This window comes from Trachinotus anak, unplaced genomic scaffold (genome assembly GCF_046630095.1).
Source record: "Trachinotus anak isolate AG129_WGS33_773 ecotype Australia unplaced genomic scaffold, CSIRO_AGI_Tana_v1 ptg000001l, whole genome shotgun sequence".
Lineage (NCBI taxonomy): Eukaryota > Metazoa > Chordata > Actinopteri > Carangiformes > Carangidae > Trachinotus > Trachinotus anak.
In genome coordinates, this window is record NW_027273852.1 from 5,731,990 (window position 1) to 5,752,312 (window position 20,323).

Genomic DNA, 20,323 nt, shown 5'->3' on the forward strand with positions numbered 1-20,323 from the left:
TGTCTACGTGCCTGCTCATATTCTGAGCATATGTGTAGTTTTCTGTTTTTAATACAAATATACATACATTCTCCATGTACATGTTCTGTTATCGGTTATGGCATGTGTGATTGTTTTTTTATGAAATATATCTTCTGTGCATCTTCCAGGTGTCTGATGCCTTGAAAGCAGCAGAGCAGATAGGCTACCCAGTGATGTTACGATCAGCCTATGCCCTGGGAGGTCTGGGCTCTGGTCTCTGTGCCAACAAAGAAAAGCTAGAGGAAACCGCCCACAAGGTCAGAATAAATTCTGCACAGTGGGGATGGTAGGCATCTGGGTATAATTATTATCATTAATGTCTGTATTTTTGCATTTGACACTTGATCAGTCATTCAGTCAAATCAGAAATAGAGGCATTTTACCCAGACTTTCACAACAAACTTTTCTAGTTTTATACCTTTACCTGTGCTTACTGCATAAACCTGCACAAAGATAAAAGCTCTGAAATACTTTAGATATGTTTCTTTGGTCCTCTGCTAAGAAAAGGATAGTTTGCTGTTGCTAAGCAACATTCTTTTGTGCTCGTCCAGTATCCAGCATTATTTCTGACAGCTCAGTTGGTTCTAATCTGTGATCACAGGCTGCAAAATGAACTGTTTGTGCTAGACTCTTTTAGATTGATGCATACCTTTTTATGCCATGCAGTATGTTCTACTGCTTTTCTCATCTACCATTTTAAATTATTTATTTTTAGTATCATTAAGATGGCAAATTGAAATTGAAATGGCAAATGGTTCTTTACTAGTTATGCTCAGTGGCTGTTCAGCTGGTTTGTCTTAAGTACATGGCAGAGGTATAGTTCACAGGGCTTCGTTTTTGTCTATGACAAAAATACAAAATGAAAACCCAAGGTAAAAACACTTCCTAAACAACATCCATTGCAGGTGCTATTGGAAAATATTAGTACATGTCCTTGTAAAGGGTTGCCACATTTTGTTTAATCAAAATTTTAATTTAGTTAAGTATATCTTTAAATATGTTTAAATTTAAAATATTAAATTTAAAATAAATAAGTCAGTCAAAAATGGAAAAAAACACAAGGCACATTTACTGTAATTAAAGTCAGTAGAGGTGTGACATTGTTTACATTCAGTGTGGTTTACATGCACATGTTAAGCACTGCACATTGACAGTAAGTATTACTTAGAGGGCTAGTGCTCAAAATTCAAAAGTTCCACTCCTGATTTTAAGCTTTCCAATTGTAGCATTTACAGGGCTGCTGTATTGAATTAGATTGTGTGGGTCTTCATTTTATTGTGTCTACCCACTGTGTAAAGGTTAATGTTGACACATAGCATGTAAACTGATAATATTCTGTGCATCTTGCAGGCTCTGGCCATGAGCAGTCAGATCCTAGTGGAGAAGTCTTTACTGGGCTGGAAGGAGGTGGAATATGAGGTGGTGAGAGACGTGGCTGATAACTGTGTCACTGTCTGCAACATGGAGAACTTCGACCCACTGGGCATTCACACAGGTACCAAGCATACAGTGCATACTATATACTAATGTGCCCTTCAAACTACTACAAACTGGTACTAGTTGGATTCATTTTTGTTTGTTTTTTCTATTCTGTTGTTTTCAGAGCAAGCAGGCTGTTCATGTTGATCAAATTCACTGTGTACCTTGCAAGATAATATAGATGTTTTGGACAGCGTGGTCCCTGTGTTATTCCTTTGTCTTGTTTCTATAGATCAAGAAAAGCACTGAAAATCAATATGTGAGCAGCAAACTGAAGCCCTTGGGTTTAGTTCAGTTCTCATAGCCAACACACACACACACACACAACACAGCTACTTGAGGTGTACCTCAGATTAAAGGTGGTGGAGGACTCCTTACAAAGTCCAAGGAATAAACAGAAGTCTGTGTTGTTTATCTGAAATATAATACTTTCCAGCAACAGATATTCTCCTATAGAATCCAACAGATTAAAACTTTCCAGAACAATCTTTACAGGTTGCCAGTTTCATTATTTTTTTGCCCATTGATTTGAAGACCTTTACAATAACTATACAGAATTGTGACTGAGATGACAAAAGCAATGATGTTTTGTTTTTATTGATATGCAGTCTATTGGGAGGGGGAGGGGGGGAATAACCTTTTAGATTGGAGATGTATGGTGAAATGCTTTACATGGATATTGTTTTTTTCAGTTTTAAATCCAAATGAGAAACAAACTTCCTCTGTTATATGTAAGCTGATGATTTTTGTGTATAAAAAAAAAAAAAAAAAAAAAAAAAAAAAAAGTGTCCATGTAGTCTCTTGTCTTCATTTTCTTATCACTTTCTCATCCACCAAAACCAAATTCAGAGACCGTTAATATTGTTTAAAGCCACTTTGTGCTCCAATCCTTCTTCTTCTTCTTCTTCTTCAGGTGACTCTATAGTGGTGGCACCAAGCCAGACATTGTCCAACGAGGAGTACCACATGCTCCGTGAGACGGCTATCAAAGTGGTCCGTCACCTTGGCATTGTAGGTGAATGCAACATCCAGTACGCCCTGCACCCATCATCCTTGGAGTACTGCATCATTGAGGTTAACGCCCGGCTCTCCAGAAGCTCAGCTCTGGCATCCAAAGCCACTGGGTGAGAGAATTCATCCATTCGAATGCGAGGCACACGCAAGATGTTGGAAAGGTCTGAAGTCAAAGTCTAGATGGACTTCTCCAAACAGCTTACTTGTTAGGTCTGTGCATCTTGTTTGCAGCACATAAGCTTTATAGTCTCTAAAAAGAATTTGAAAGCAGTTGAAATGCCACCACATTTAACATGACGAGCAGTTTGTCTTGTGTTCAGTCTGCAGTATTCTCATGACTCCAAACTTTTAGATCCGACACTCACACTGCAGGATTATGCTGTGTATGGAGACTTTGTTAACTGGAAGGAGAATTAGTTTGGCTTGGCTGGAAGTGAATAGCTTCTCAGATCAGAAGTGTTTGAAACTGATCTCCATGGACGTCTTTTTAGTTATCAAACACTTATGGAGTCCACAGCAACCACAGAATCCCCAATCTATAGTAGTCAAGCTTAAAATATAATATATCAAAATGTCTTTAAAAAAAACTTTAAATCACTAATGCAGCAGTACCAGCAACATTATGTTGACTCCATTTGTCCACAGAGTTGATTACTGTATCAATTCAGACTGACATTAGAAATTTAAAAGGTAGCTCTCTAAACAAACCTACCCCTGAAGTAATATAAAAAAATAGATTGTTGAGTTCAAAATTTTTACAACATCGAAAGATCTTGGACTTTTTGAGTAAAGCAAAAACTACAGTGCCAAAACAACATAATGTTAATCAGGATCATCAATTTGATGATGAGAAAAAAAAAAGTTTAACTGTTAGAGAAACTTAATTTAAACAAAATCATTCTCAAACTACTGTCCAACATTAACATCCTGCTGCTTGGTCCTTGTCTTACAGGTACCCCTTAGCGTTTGTAGCTGCTAAGCTGGCTCTGGGAATCCCCCTACCAGAGATAAAGAATGCTGTATCGGAGAAGACCACAGCCTGCTTTGAGCCGAGTCTAGACTACATCGTCACCAAGATCCCCCGCTGGGACCTGGACCGCTTTCAGGGCATGTCCCGTGAAATAGGCAGTGCCATGAAGAGCGTTGGAGAGGTGGGGGAGGATCCATGGAGAAACACTCACCCTCTCACTCATTCGCTTGCTTATTCACTGTGCTCACTCACCCCTATTGTACTGTGTTGTTTTCCCCTCTTCTGGATTCAGGTGATGGCAGTGGGCCGGACCTTTGAGGAGAGTGTGCAGAAGGCCCTGAGGATGTGTCATCCATCAGTGGATGGCTTTGTGCCCCGGCTGCCACTCAAGAAAGCCTGGGCTGACACCCAGGACCTGCAACAGGAGCTGGCTGTGCCCTCCAGCACCCGCATCTTCTCCCTCGCCAAGGTACACTAATTTTTCATGGTGTTAATAATACATGACACCAACTACAGTTTTCTCATTAAAATCACATTTTGAAGTGTCACAGAAAAATCATCATGAAAAAAACATGAAATGCAGAGGAGAAAAATGTGTCCCTGGCCTTCCTTCATGCATCGTTGTGAATGCCTAATTGTGTGGAAATGCTTGAAATGTAGATTTAGTTAAATGGATGCAGAGTGGTCATAATACTTGAAAACACATATAAACAGTATTTGATTATCTAACTGACAATGTGGCCTTTTCAGAAATGTTCACATCTGGGTAATAATCTGAAATGTGTTTTTTTCTAAGTTTGTTTTTGCTCTTTCCCAATAGTCAGTCTGTATTTTTCCTCAGACTCAAATGAAGGTAAAGCAGCACTTTCATAAGCACATCTAGACATGGGGTCAAGCTCCATCATTCAAACGCAGAGATGGTGCATGAACTATTACAAGGTGAAACACATCTACAGGTCCAGCACTTCAATATGCTTTTATTACCAGCTGAGAGAAGGGAAGACTGAGGTCGTGTCAGTGTCAAACCCTCCAGCTGTGTGAGCTTGGTGTTCTGACAGGGGAGACGGATCTGTTCCCGTAAGTACACTGTCGTGGAGAAGGCTACAGCATTAGGGATTAATGATCCACATCTTATCTCCAGGCAATCAAACACGAGCTACAGAGATGGCGTGAAGTGTTGGTCCCCTTACACCTCATTGAAACAATGCTCTCTTCTTCCTGAAGAGTGTTGAAATTTATAGCTCTGTTGTGATGCAGCTTTCTTCAAATTTTATAGTCAGGAGAAAAGGACTTGTGCTGTTTGGTACCGTTGTTTGCACAACACTGAACATGGACAAGGTAACCTTGATCAAGCATCGTCAAGGTGAGACCATAAGACCTTCTCCAAACAGCTTGTTACCACAATATTTAATATTATTAAGAAATTTAAGGTCCATGAGATTTTAGCCAACCTTCCTGGACATGGCTGCATGATGAAAATTGAACAGAAGGACAGTCTGACTGATGAAAACTTTAAAATAGATACAAGCTGAACTCAAAGTGCAAGGTACAACAGTGTCCAGTTGCACCACATGTTGCTATCTAAATAAAAGTGGGCTCCATGGAAGAAGACCCATGAAGACCCAACTTTTGAAAGAGAAACATGAAGCCCAACTGGTGTTTGTTAAAATGCAGAGTGCAATGCAAAGTCACAATGCTTCTCAGAGATTGTCTTGTAGACAGATGATAGCTTTTTAGTAAGTCATATCAACACAGCAGAGGTTGCTTTGGTGCATTTGGCACAGGGTGATTTGAATCTGTGCAGGGCACATTGAAATCAGAAGATTATCAAGGTGTTCTGGAACGAAACATACCGCGCAGTGTCAGGGAGCTCTGTCACAGCTGCAGGTCATGGCTCCTCCAACTGGAGAATGACCTACAACTTCTAAAATCAGCCAAGAATGGATGAGAAGAAAACACTGGACTTTACTGACGTGAGCTGCCATGAGTCCAACTAGGGCTGAAGGATATGCAAATAAAATAAATCACACTGAACCAGAAGAGTGAGAAGTGCAGTCATACTCTTCTAGAGTGCTGTCTCATTAAATGCACAGTATGTAACCTCAGCCGCTGGGGTTCTGTCAATCAAAACAATAACAACAGACAGCGTTGGGTGACGTCATAAAATAATGTGCAATCATGGGAGTTTCTGTCTTCACTACATTGCTGTAAACTTCTCTCGGTTTGAATTTCTTCACTGTCAGTCATTCAGGGTGTTTTTTACCGGGGGCCGAATTATTTACAGAGGTCTCCTCCTCTCCAAAATAGACAGACCTGGTGATTATAACTGTTAAAAGCACTGAAAGCAGTTTCACATTTAAAGTCAGTGTTTTTTTTGTTTTTTTTTAAATCTATTAAAAAACAGTCAGGAGAACCATGACGCTGATGCATGCGCATAGGGGATTGCATGTAAACCTTCGATATGTTGCTTCTACTTTTGTTCTCAGGTTTTTCACCTCAGGCCATTATCAACACTCAAAAAACACTCAAAACTCCTTTAACATTTGGTACATACTGTATTTTTGACTGGAATTACATTTGAAAAGATATGCAATACTACAAAATTTCAGTGGAAGCCACAGATATAGAAACACAAATATAGAAATAATAAAACATCTTTACTAGCTGTTGCCAGGCAGAAGCTTTTTTAATAAAAGGCCATTATTGGCAAAGAAATATATTTTTCCTGCAATAGATTTTACTCGAAGGAGTGATAGATAAAAACATAGTACTTAACAGTAACTGTTCTGAATGAACATTCCCCTCCAGAGACAGTTCACTGAGTGATCTGCAACATAATTTTAGTCATCATCAACTGATTATCAGAATCTGTGGAAACTTTGTGAAGACTTACGGATGTCTGCTTTCAGAATGTTCCAACCAGGGGCATGAATGATGAACCTGATAAAGATTATGAATGATAAATGTAACCCTGTGCCTGTTTCTCACTCTGTCCTTTAGGCCCTCCACAGTGGTGTGAGTGTGGATCAGATCCACCAGCTGACAGCCATAGACAAGTGGTTCCTCCACAAACTCCACAGGATAACACAGCTGGAGCAACACCTAGCAAACTACAAGAGGTAACGCACACACACAGATGCACACCTGGGTCAAACAGAGTACCTTTTAGTTACTTTTATATATCTGTAATGTGCTGGTCGATTATTGTGCTGTTGACTTAAGAATTCAAGTGATAAGATGTTTAGCCTTTTCTGTGGATTAATGCTACATATTTATGTCTGTTTTTGTATATGTTTGTACAGTACCTGCTTATGTGCAGGTGTGTGCAGTGTGTAAATAGGGCCGTGATTATCTTCAAGAACTAGAGTAAAAGTTACACTTACAATATGTCGTCTGTCTGACTCTCTGCCTCTTTGATGGTTGAGAATATCTAGTCAGGTGGAACTACCTCCTCCAAAATACAGAACATCCGTCTGTCCAAACCTGCTAACCTGTATGCAGGTACACACTCCTGCTGTCTGGTTCCACAAGTGAGTTCTTTGAACTCCTAAACGGACTAGGGAGGATGTGGAAATTTGAGGTTGAATTAAGTTGACAATAGCCTAACTTCAGATATGTATTTGGAAATTAGCCTGCTTGTTCACCAGTCATTTAAGTTGCACTGCCCTTGTGTCGAAGATGGTTAAACATGACTTTTCATAGTATTTGTAATATTAATTATTGCAGCCAAATCTGTAATCGTAACGAGTGGAGCAGGTCATGACACCTCCAGCTGAAAAAAACAAACAAACAAAAAACAGAGAGTGCACACGCTGCTGAAATTTCTTGAAGGTTACCAGGACAGATGATCATGTCCCCGTAGCTCCAGACGTCGTATTGAGTTTGTGTATATTGTGTTATACAGATATTGATCATCAGGGATCATCAGGTATCAGCAGCACTAAAGACTTTCTTCAAGATTGGCAGGTCTGCCTGTCCATCCATCCGCGCAGTTGCAGTCCCAATGGCAGATTGATCTTAAAATTTTATTTATTTATTTATTTTTATTTCATTTTAACCACATTGCCATATTTGCTCATATCCTGGGCCCTCGTTCATCAATGTGGTGTAGAAAATGAATTATGAAGAAGACTTTGAATGTTTGCAAATACAAAAAAGGTTGGTATCAATCAAGCCCTAAATTACCATTTATGGTCACAAAGCTTCTATTTAAAGCTGTAAGAAATGTCTCTAATTTCTGTTTCCAACATGGAGAAATCAGAGAAGACAAAGAAAGAACATTTTTGTGACACAGAACAAGTGGAACCTCAGCAATGACTTTACAAATAAGAGGGGGAAAAAATCCCTGAAAGCAGCATAGAGCTGAGTGCAGAGCTGAAATAAAAAAAAAGAACTTGAAAGAACTTGTTGATTGAGCCAAACATGTGACAGAGTAAATTCTTGTGTAACGTAAATGTGTTTTCCTTGTTAATTTGATTACGATACTTGGAAGAACAGATGCCTAAAACCGTTGTTTGAAATTTACTCTTGTCCTCAGTGCCAGAGCTATGGGTGAATGGAAGCATCCCAATCAGCCACTGGCTCAGCAGGTCTGGGTAGATTATTCAGTGTAATGCCATTTTTGATTGCAATGTTGTGAAGCACACTGCAAGCCTTGAAAGTGTAGCAAACCTAAAAAGGTATTTGCACATTGTATTACAGTCACATAATGGCATTTGAAGAATGTCATTTCGGAGGAAAACCTTGCTGGGCTGATATTGCAGTGTGCCTCTTTTCCCAGATAAGCACAGCCAATGCCCTTTTAGCAGGCCTGTGGTGCGCTCCACTGTTGTTCCTGTGCATGCCTGGGCTTGGTTGTACCTTGCCTCTTGTTGATTTTGGGGGGTGTGTGAGCAATGAGCAGCGAATGTGAATCAGAGATGACGTGCACATTGAGAGAACGGAAACCTTTTCCGTTGACGAAGCTGAATTTGTTTAGTGATTGGGCTTTTATTGCAATATCGATGCAGTCAGTTTCTCCAATAACATTGGGAAATCTGGCCATGGCATGGAAATCCCTTTTCACTCTGGAAGATGTTGTTGCACAACATATTCGGCACATCGTTAGTTGTGAAATGCCAGACCGTTCCGCAATCTCTCCCGTTCCGGTGGCCAAAAATCCCAGGGTGGAGAGGACTTGGGTATACACTGGGATGGCATTGATGTGTTTCATCTTCCTTTCCAATACTGGAGAGAGTTGGTTGCTGAGATCTAATAAAATATCCCTTGGAAAATGAAATCCACCAAGAAGCCAGGCCTTGCTCTCAGCAAAAAAAAATCTGCATGCTCCTCGAAAACATGCTTCCTGTGTAATGCATCTTGGGCCAGATATTTATATTATTTAACTGATTTAACTTGTTTACCTCCAACCTTACATTCCTCTGTCCTTTTTTAATTGATTTCATTATTTCATTGAGCTAAAATGGCTTCATGTTTGTGACTTTGATAGACCCTCAAAACTAAAAGTTTTCAGAAACACAAACATCATGATAGCTCACAGCTAATACACTACACAACAACCCACATAATGAATTTTTGCACAATATGCAAGTTAAACCAATTGCTTTCAGCAAATCTCAGGAAACTACACTAGATTTGATTAAATATAGAAATGAACAGATGTTTAATGATTGTTTATTGTTTTCATAGCCACAAGTTTAATATTCTTCTATGCGGGACTGTTTTTTTTTTTTTAAATCTTGCACCCACTTACCTGCAAGATTCTCTGACTCGCATGCTTTGAAAACAAAGTTCGTCTATGGGGAACAAACACGTTAAAAAGGATGAAATCTGGATCTGTCTAGAAATGTCTGAGCATTATACTATCAGAAAATGTTGGTCCTCAAAAATGAGATGAACCCCAGTCTCTTCACGTCTGTTCCTTCTCTGTCGTGGTTCACCTCCTCCCGGCTGCCCCTTTCTCAGTCTCTCTGCCCTCTGGCTCTTACCTGGACAGCTCAAATCAAAGCCGTTGTGAATTTTCATGGCTCAGCCACAGGTAACCTGCTGCTTCCGTCTGGCTCTGCTGTTTAATAATTAATGGCTGGCCGCCTGGTGAGTGCCCACCTTTACTCATTGATGCACAGTTGGCTGTTGTGGTCTCCTCTGCCTCTGGAGCAGGGTACATTGGGATGGAGACATAAGAATAGGCTGCTGCCAGACTGATGGAGCATAGAGCTGAGTACAGGTGGGCTTCAGGCTCTGCTGGTCAGCAGACACAGTGTTTGTGTGCATATGAGTGTTGGCCTATTTATTGCTGTAGTTTGGACTGATGGATATTCAACATTTATTCTTCTTTGTTTGTTGAAGAGTTAATGTTTTAATGTTCGGATTATCGTGTAAATTAATTGATTTTTTTTCACTTTTGAGACTCATTGTGTTTAGGCACTTAATGTCAGGTTTAGGACAAAACATTTAGGTTGACAGTTGGGTCATATAGTGTTGCCCCTTAGTCAACAAATATAAACATCAGTTTTAATGTTTAAGAATACATGTTTGTGGAACGACCTGATAGCCGACCAGTTAGGACACGTACCACATGAGCGCAGATGCCGGTTCGACTTCCAACCAGCCTGACTCTTTCCTGCATTCCCCCTCTCTCTGCTCCTTTCCTGTCACTCTCTATTGTCCTATACAATAATAAAGGCTAAAAATGCCCCAAAAATATCTTAAAAAGAAAAAAAATCTTGCTTTAAAATCCAGTATGATCAGGCATGGTCATAAAAACATACACCTTTTTTTTGTGTCATAAAAGGGCTTTGCTTCCAAAACCATTGGTATACTGGATTATGGTTGCACTCTTTTCAATGTTCTCCCCAGAGGCATGGCAGATATCAAAACTACTTTGATCCCCCCTGAGACATATGTCAGGCTTAAGTTTGATTAGACAAAGCAGGAGTATGCAGAGCAGAGGTATACCTGCATATGAGGACATACATAATTAGGTATATAAGCCCCACGCATGATATGAATTACAATTAAGAGGACTGCAATTCATTCATTCAGTCATTCTAATAAGGTTCAAATTTAATTAAGTGAAAAATTAACAAAATGAAAACTGTGAAATCACAGAAATTGGTTCTCGTCATTTATAACTTCAGGTAGAGTGTGTGTGTGTGTGTGTGTGTATTTGTTTTTATAAGTATATGTGAAACTCTCAGGCAGTCCTTTTTCCTCCCTCTCTTTGCACAGACACCACACATTGTGCTAATGTGTTTTTCTTTTATTTGTGTATTAGTTTAGTGTATTAGGTGTACATACATTCACAGCATGCAAAGGGTTTCCCTCTCACCGTAAAACTGGTTTTCCAGATGGGTCAATTGCGCAAAAGACAACCACGCTCTCAGATCAAATTTCTTTCCTTCCTGTGATTCTGACTCAGAAATCTTGCATCTCTCCTTTTGTTGGTTCTGGGGTTTGTTATTTCCCAGCCCAGCCATGTGCGGTGGGAGTTAAAACACATTTGACATTTCCAATATTGTTACGCTACAAGGTCATAAATAATTCAGATAGGGTGGAGGGAAAGCAAGTTGTGATTCACCAGAAATAAGGATTCCTTCTTGTTGTCTCTACCTACAACATTACACATGTTGCCTTCTTAGTGGGAGTTAGATGAGAAAATCAATAGCAATTTCATCACTATGCATTCATGTGTTTAGTTTAACTTGGCACAAAAACAGAAAACAAAGGGAGAGAGTAAGCAAAACTCCATCAAAAGAGCCTTCCAGCAACTCCATAGCTGTCATATTTACACACTGTATCTTTCTTTCTTTGTCTTTACTATAGAAATAGAAAACATAATGTATATCATGACCAAGCCCAGTGATGCACCAGCATCTCACATGTCTTGTCCTTACTGTGATGTTGCAAATTCCTTACACTGTCCTGCCTCTGAGCAAAATCTAGCCAACTTTTGGATGTATTGTGGTTTAGCTTGCAAGAAGATTTAATAAAATCATTGTAAACAAGAACATTTTGAAAGGGGCATTATTGCACAAGTAATTTTCATGGCAGAAGGTACCGTAGCTATTTCAACCTGCCTGTCATCTTAATGCTAAACTAGGTTTAACATTTAATGGCCAAATCTCAGTATTCAACGCACAGATTTGAAGTGTCCTTGTTGAAAGAAGCTATTTGTAAGTTTTGCAATTGGTACGCTAACCAGCTAGCCTCAGCCTGTCTTGTCATTTTCCGAGAGCGACTCATCGCAACTAACTGTCCTGAAGACGTAGCCCTGCTCAGAGAGAGATTATAACCTCTTGCATTATAAAGACGACGATGACTGAAGCTATACCAGCACCTGCTCCCGTCAAGAAACCACATTTGGCGGCAGAGACAATTAAACTTTAAATATTTTTATTAAAAGGGACAATTATGTAAGGCAGAGCTACACTGTCACTCCTCCATTGCTTATTCAGTAACAAGGACCAAAGAAAGACGTACTGTTGTATTCTCACTGAAGAGATGTCAAAAGTGTAGCTCTGACAAAAAAAAAGGATGCATGCTTCCTCTGTTTTATAGGAATAAATCATTATCAGTCATTATCATCAGAGGTCACTTCAGGTGGCATATCCCTGATTGTAATTTCTCTGTTAATCCTTACTGTCTGGTTCATTCTCTGTGATATGCTCCTGGGCTTGCATTTACTTTACATGCATTGGTTTAAACTAATATCTCTTTAACTTTATCTGAGGTTAAAGGAATAAAGATGATATGAAGATGTGATTCAAACATTTTTAAAATCCTCTCCTCATTGCCTTCTTCTTTCTCCCTGTCCTCATCATCCCCATCTTGCATATCTCAGGATGCCATACACTCCCCTCTCCCATTATGTCCTGTCAGCCATGATTGGCAGTGAGATACAAGAGTAACCAACAAGGTATAAGTGTAAGCAGTATAGACTGTATACACACACACATGCACATCCAATGAAGTGCATGAAAGTACAGGTGCAAAATAGTTTGAAGTATAAATTGTTCCTGTTGCTCTGATCAGAATTACCTCCTGATACCAAACTTTATTTCAGTTACCTTTTTTATTGTTTAACCTCACAGCTCGCATTAAAGTTTTATTGATTTAAAATGGGTTTTAAATGGTTGCACTTGCCAACCTGGTGCTCTGGCACCTTGGTGCCTTGTTTGTCGATGTGTTATTGATCGCTCTGAGGTGGGCTGTTCCCTGCTGTCTGCACTGCTCAGTAGTCAAGCCAGTCATGACCCACTTGCTGGATTGACCCTCTTAGTTCAGTGGACTTGAAAATACCATAGACAGAAAAAAAACCTTTCAAAAATAAACTCACTTCTCTTTCTTTTTGTCTACCTCAGTATGCTTCCTTTTACTCACACAACACGCCTGATCCTGGTTTGTCATTTTTAGCAAAACTGCTGTACACTTACCATTACTTCTTGTCTTTTGTTACAGTGGTACAGTACCCAAGGGGCTGCTGCTGAAGGCCAAGCAGGATGGCTTCTCAGACCGGCAGATTGGTCAGATTCTGGGCTCCAGTGAGAGATCAGCCAGAGAGCTGAGGCTAACTCATGCTATCAGACCCTGGGTCAAACAGGTGAGCATCACTGGACTCTTTCTAAGAGCTTCCAACCTTGGTCAAATAGACTGTATTTGGATTATTTATGTAAATGATAAAAATCATGTTATTTTATGTCTTAAATTTGATTCATAAATAATTGATGAACTAAAGCTTTTATGGTTTAAAACATGCATTCAATAGTTTTTAGACAGTGACAGATTTCTTTCTTTGAAAAGGTAAAGCTTTGCCAGGCTTTGGCCACACATTCATTGGTTAGTTTCAGTCTTTTTCTTAGTTGTGTTGTTTCTTAGTTGTTTATTCTTTAATCAAAAGTAGTAATACCATATGGAATAATATCCATCACAAGTAATAGTTTTGCATTTGTACATTTATTAAATGAATGTACAGAAGAATTAGTGGCAATGTTTACTAAACGTAAAAGTAATTTTCAAACTCATTCTGTAAAAATTGCTCCTTCCAGAGTGTTAAATTATTGGTGTAGCAACCATGTAAAAATAACTCCTGGGTCTGAACTTGGATGACTGAGGCCTTTCTGTGTGGAGCTCACTATATTCACATTGGTTTCTTCACAGGACTATTTAAACATTTTCATTACTGCTACTCTGTGGGATGTGGCAGGTGTTTTACATGTGAATGAATCATCCATTTTAACCCTTTGTGTTCTCTGATCCCCCTGCTCAGATTGACACCTTGGCAGCAGAGTACCCAGCTATGACCAACTACCTGTATTGTACCTATCATGGTCAGGTATGTGTCTCCGCTAACAGAGAAAAATATATGTGTTATTGTGGTTATATATAATGGTTATGGAGTTATGGTTATGGTCACCTAATCCTTGAAAATACAATTAGTATAAAAACAACTCTTACTCTATATAACAAAAATATTTGATTACTAGTAATATCAGTTGTAAGAAGTGTTTTTTGCTGGGTTAAGGAATTACTGAGTTTATTATGAATGATGGTTTGGTTAATTTATCCATTTCATCAGGAACACGATCTGGACTTTAAAGACCAGGGAATTATGGTTCTTGGTTGTGGGCCCTACCACATTGGTGAGTCCAACAATAAGCTATCATACGATTTTTATGATTTTATGCTAATACATTTTACAGTTGAAACGTGTATTAGCCTGTTTTATATATTAATTAACGCAGTATTAGATTTTTTTGCAGTTGTATACTTCTAATGCTGAATTAGTGATCTCCAAAGTCCTGAAATTAATCTGATTTTTTTTATACACCAAGGGAGCAGTGTTGAGTTTGACTGGTGTGCAGTGTCCAGCATCAGAGCCTTGAGACAGATGGGCAAGAAGACGGTGGTGGTAAACCACAACCCTGAGACAGTCAGCACTGACTTTGACGAGTGTGACCGCCTTTATTTTGAAGAGCTAACCCTGGAACGCATCTTGGACATCACCCAGCAAGAGGTTAGGACCCACATGCAAACATGTGACAAAATTCATGCAAAGTATACAAATTCAGAGATTCCCTTTCCTTTTTTTCCATGGAAAAGAACATATATTGGTTGATGGTGGAACTGATAGTGTCCTGGTCTAATGACAGTGTTAATAAATACTTATATATTCATGTGTATTGAGTGGAATCTGATTGAAATATTGCATTGCAATCAATTTAAGGCCTCCCATTTGCAGAGTAGTACTGATCAGTTACACAATATATACTTAATGAAAGAAATACATCATGTCATCCAGGTCAAAGGTAGGAGATGCTAGTGGAATATAAACAAAAAACTATATTTACCTAATATTACAGGCAGATAGATTTAATGCTCTGAGACTGGCGCACATACATACACATAATAGCCCAATCATTTCTCTTACTTAACCTTATGTATTTATTTTGGTGTGACTATACAGCTCAAGAATAATTCTTTTATTAAAAAAAAAAAATGTAGAAACCAAACATTAGCTTGGCTGTGACTTATTATCATGGAGTTCATGGAGAGTAGCTGTCCACTGTGCTGGGTGAAAAGAAATAGTCCTGCTCAGAGTGGCATGGATGAAACATAACCCACAATATCCAAAACTTCTCTGCTGATTCATTTTTATATATATGAACTCAAATGTAGACTCAGAAAATGGTAAAGCGAGCAGCTTTTTTTCTGCCTTATCCTCCAGGACCGTCTTGGCCATTAAAAGCAGCCAAACAAAACCTTTCTCTCTGTCAAAACAGAAACTGGGAAAACTCTGAATTGGTCCTAATTGGGACATACATTATGCAGCACTAAAAACTCATCCAAGATTTAAGAGCTTAGGTTTCTGTAGTTACAGGTGTGAGGATTTTCTCTGGGTTTTGAATCTTTAATGACCTCTCTGTAACACTCATAGTTCATGTGGTTGTGCTTGGTAAATACCTTTTTTTTGGTAAATATATTCAAAGCCAGTCATTTACATTGCTGTGAAGCTTTTGGGTCATTTTATGAAGGTAACTGTTAGGACTGAGAAATCCAAGGATCTGAAGTATATCATCTGTTATTCTCTTAGTATCATGGTGAAACATACCACAGTGTAACAATACTCAATTTTACGCATCTAAATTTATGATAATGCCAAATTTCCAACAAAATGACCAACTGTAGGAATTATTGTTAGAGTTACATGAAACTTTACATCAATATATCATGATGTTCTACATATTGAACCTTATTTTGAATAACGAGATTTCACACGTAACCAGATTTGATATGTTATTCCATGTATAAAATATCATTTTTACCTTACTGCCAGTGCTGCTCTGTGCTGTGTGTGGAGCCAATGTAACCCCAAAGATTACAAAACATGCTCAACTACATGAATAGTGACTATCTCTCTAATTTTCTCTCTGTGCAATATGTTTGTTGGTATCTTTGTATTTATGTTGTATTATGTCTTTGTGTACTAATGCCCACTGACTTTCCATTGCAGAGGAATTATAATTCAGTTAAAGTTGCGTTGGGATCAGAGTGTGATTAAGTGTTTGTTTGTTCAGGGAGATAGCATTACCATCAATCCCTCTCTCAGAGCTACAGTCCCCTCTTCTTTGTATGTGTATGTGATAAATACGGCTTTTGAGCATGGAGATAAACCCTGGACAGGAACAGAAGAGCAGGTCCATGAATAATGAAGCGATACAACCTGGCATTGCCATGGAAACAGCCTCCCCCTAGATCAGCTAGACAGGAAAAGGGGCTGTATTCTGTACACACACACACACACACACACACACATATACACACACACACACACACAGTGCATTCAGACAGTATTCAGACTCCTTGACTTTTTTCATATTTTGTTATGTTGTGGGTTTACGCTAAAGTCATTTAAATTCATTTTTTCCCTCATCAATCTCAGTACGCCATAATGACAAAGCAAAAACAACAATGCGAAAAGCTGAAATATCGGATTGGCATAATTATTCAGACCCTTTACTCAGTACTTTGTTGAAGCACCTTTGGCGGTGATTGATGCAGATTGATGAGGGGAAAAATGAATTTAAATGATTTTAGCATAGAGCTGCGGCACATCAAAATGTTGCACTGTAAACACCGTCCTTGGTGATAAGTGAGATCAACTGTTTCTGTTTGTCTCATATTTTCACTGTGCAATCAGTGGCCAGAATAATTGGAAGTAGCCTCAGGTTTCGCACTGTAAATCTTGGCTGATAGGCCTGTGGCATGAGTATCTCCCCTTCCCCTGTCATTTATTCTCCCTCCTCTTCTCTTTCTTTTATTCTATCTGCTGTTTTTCATCCTCTCCTCTCCTCTCCTCTCCTCCCCTCCCCAGGGTTGCTCTGGCAGCATTGTGTCAGTGGGAGGCCAGATCCCCAACAATCTGGCTGTCCCGTTGCACCTGAGTGGGGTGAAGATTCTTGGGACAAATCCTCTGCAGATTGACCGGGCTGAGGAGCGCTCCATCTTCTCCAGTGTCCTAGATGACCTCGGGGTGGCCCAAGCCCCATGGAGGGCCCTTAGTTCTCTGGTGAGAGAAAACACAGAAAAAATGGGTAGAGGGTGTGTTAAAGATATATTGTATATGGCATGGTATTTGGTGATATGCACTGTGACATTACCAAAACATCATGGCTTCCCAAACAAGGTATGTGAGTGTTGTGGAGCAGGACCTGAGCACCAAGGAGCAGCTTTTGTGGCCTCTAGGTGTCATCTAAGATGTTCAGCTTCTCTGAAGTCACACCTTTCCCTACTGACAAACTTTACCCATCATTTTTAAACTTTCTTCCACATAGAGGCACTACACCCAACTATCTACTGTCTACTTCTTGTGTGTGGCCCTTTCAACTCGCTCCCAGCTACAAAAGAACAAAGCACTGGCAAGCCCCTCTGTGGAACATGTGGAGAACTGAAATCTGTCTGCAGCTGAAATACGTCTCTCCCATTACCGTTGCTCATATATTCAGCTACCGCTGAGGAGTGATTAGCGGCATTGCACACAGATAAAAGTTCTGTATCTCTCCAGAGTCTACCTACATCTCCTATTTCCCTGCCGATCTTGAAGAAACAGTTTGTTTTTATTGGGCCAGAATAACTTAGAAGAGCCGTGGGGAGATGCTTTTTACGTCTCTGGGAAGCTATTTTGTGTTTGTAAATGGCACTCCACCTGGTGAGTGAACAGTGGGTAATGACAGAGAGAAAAAAGGCTAGTCCTGCAGAGAGGGAGAAAGAGAAAAAGCACAATGATGATAATGATGATGAGGAAGAAGAGGGGGACATATAGCATTTCTCTCACTGCCAGACTCCATCCACTTCTCCTGGTCTTTTATTCTGAATGGAAGAAAACAAAATCAAAAGGGAGATGAACTGAGGCCCCACTTACTGGCTGTTGGTGTACTTATATTCTCCCTGTTATTCTTTTGATTTGGCAGATATGGGATTACACCTTTCATTCTTAAAGCCTTGGTAATGGGTAAAATGGAGCTTATTGTATGAGAGGGTTGTTACTGTGAGGACGAGCGCAAACACATGCCCTTGATTTGGTATCGATACTTCACTTTCTGTCTTAAGTGTCCTCAATCAAAACTTTTTACCGTTATATGAGTGATATAAAGATTCAAATACAAAAGGAAAGTCCAGTGTCCTCATTTGAAACAATTTTTTAAAATACTCTCTTTTATAAAGAATTGCTTTTGGAGTGTTTCTGTTGCCACTGTGTTTGTTAGAGTACTATATCTTGAAAATGAAAATGCCGTGAAAATGATTCATACTTCAGAGACAGGGAGTATCTGAGCAGACAAATGTGTTTTACCTCTCTAATTCCAACAGCAATAAATTATTATCGGCCAATAATTTATCACCTACCAGGTATATAGTATAGTATATACTATATAGTGTATATATAGTATATACTATAGTATACAGTATAGTGTATATATAGTATATATAGTATATACTATACTATATACCTGGTAGGTGATAAATTATTGGCCAATAATAATCTATAGTATATAAACCACTCCCTTTAATTCAGTGTCCTAACACACGTTTGTAGCTATTTTTCACTGTTTGTCCTCAAAAATTGATACAATCCCAACAATTTGTGCATATGAAAGTCTTCGACTGCAGGTGTGGTGATTACCCAGAAAACTGTAGTACGTGACTTTACTTCATTGTCAAAACTTGCCTGGGGTTTCAAAGTGTGTCGTCTTCAGAAAGCTTGCTGGCGTTAACATTATTCCATGACGTTCTTTGTCTTTCTAACATTTGTTGCACTTTGCTTGGCTTCACAGGAAGATGCTTTTGCGTTTGCCAACCAGGTGGGCTATCCCTGTCTGCTCCGCCCCTCCTATGTTCTCAGGTGAGTTTTAACACGTGTCAGACAACATACAGTAGAAGGCATGGCTTACTTTTCCTTCATCAACACCTAATCTCTAACACTGAAGTGCAGTAAATAAGATTATCATGTCAGCTGTCTCTTAATCATGAATGCCATAGCTGACTCACCAAGACATCTTAAAACTTTTAACAGCAAGCACATTTTATCTACTTTGTCTAAAGTAGTGGTATAAACTTCAAGGCCAATAATCTAAACAGAATTAGTTATATTGTGTCAAATATTTGGCCAGTAAAGTAACAGACACAGGGAAGAAAACTGCAGTTTTTGTTAGCTCAGGCATGAAGAGAGAAAATCTATTGATTTTTTTTTATTTATTTATTTTTTTTAAAATAGCAAATTCACAGACTTATTGCTGAGTAAAATGCAGCTGTAGTTGTGATGATTGAGAAATTTAAAGTGCTTCTTCAGTCCTGCAGTGACACTTCTGTCCAGCAGATGTCGTGATGAGACCCTGTATTTAGCAGGGCTTTGGTGTCACTGAGAATAAAGTTATGTATAATGAAGTTTAGGACATTTTATGATTTTACATACAAGCTGTGATGTTTTTTTTTTTAAAAGGAATCTATTATCTGTACTTGTTAAGCACTGTGGGAAATCCTGAGTGTTGGGCACTCGGTCACATTTAAAACTACCAAATATCAAAGTAATTAAATTCAGCAAGGGGATATCCAGCAGTATTTAAAATTTCCACTGGATGTTGAAGTAGCCATAATTATACCATTAATAATATATAGTTTATTATTATTCACAATTTCCTGTTCTTCTTTGTGACTTCTGCGGAACACTGTTTAAGATGTCGATGCTCTCCTCTCCAGCACCGGATTAGGGTGAACTCTGTCTAATCTTTCCCATCCCCAAAGGGTTTTCACTCTTCCCCTTTGACATACTTGGTAATGGTTTTTGAATGTTCTTCCCAGCCTCAGTACATATGCACAAACTCACAAATTTACACTCCAAAGACTCTCTTCTCTTGTCAGATTCATGCTTCATATTTATTTAACAATATATTCATTTGTTTAAAACAATTCTTATGACCTATGTGTTATTTGCATACAAAAGTCCACCGTTGCTTTTGGTTATAAAAACATTATTGCTGTGACATGCTTACACTGCTGGACACAGCTGTACATTTAGCATTTAGACAGGTTTCAAACTAGACTGTAGTGAAATCATTTTATGTACATGTCAATCAGCAGTGAAACTGGCTCATTTCTTCACTGTTTACAATTACTGCAAAAGCCATTGTTGGCGAGAGAGTGAAATGCAAATGCACGGTAGTGGTAGGAATTTCTGTCTGTGTGAAAGCATATCTGTGTGAGTGAGTGGTGTAATCAATCAGACACAAGTAATAAGCACAAGCATGAACAACCTTACTCACTTTTCTAAAAATCCATCATGTGAAT

The 20,323-nt window shown here is 39.0% G+C and overlaps 1 protein-coding gene across 1 annotated transcript in view; it reads left to right on the top strand.

Annotated features, from left to right (window-relative positions):
- The window catches only part of cps1 (carbamoyl-phosphate synthase 1, mitochondrial), a 49,484-nt gene that overhangs the window by 9,831 nt on the left and 19,330 nt on the right, over window positions 1-20,323 (top strand). Inside the window, exons 16-27 of the mRNA XM_071458872.1 lie at window positions 150-278; window positions 1,372-1,516; window positions 2,414-2,624; window positions 3,467-3,665; window positions 3,777-3,953; window positions 6,485-6,603; window positions 12,944-13,085; window positions 13,752-13,817; window positions 14,061-14,124; window positions 14,317-14,498; window positions 16,857-17,051; window positions 18,814-18,881. Coding sequence (XP_071314973.1) covers window positions 150-278; window positions 1,372-1,516; window positions 2,414-2,624; window positions 3,467-3,665; window positions 3,777-3,953; window positions 6,485-6,603; window positions 12,944-13,085; window positions 13,752-13,817; window positions 14,061-14,124; window positions 14,317-14,498; window positions 16,857-17,051; window positions 18,814-18,881 — 1,697 coding nt within the window. The remainder of the gene's footprint in view (window positions 1-149; window positions 279-1,371; window positions 1,517-2,413; window positions 2,625-3,466; window positions 3,666-3,776; window positions 3,954-6,484; window positions 6,604-12,943; window positions 13,086-13,751; window positions 13,818-14,060; window positions 14,125-14,316; window positions 14,499-16,856; window positions 17,052-18,813; window positions 18,882-20,323) is intronic.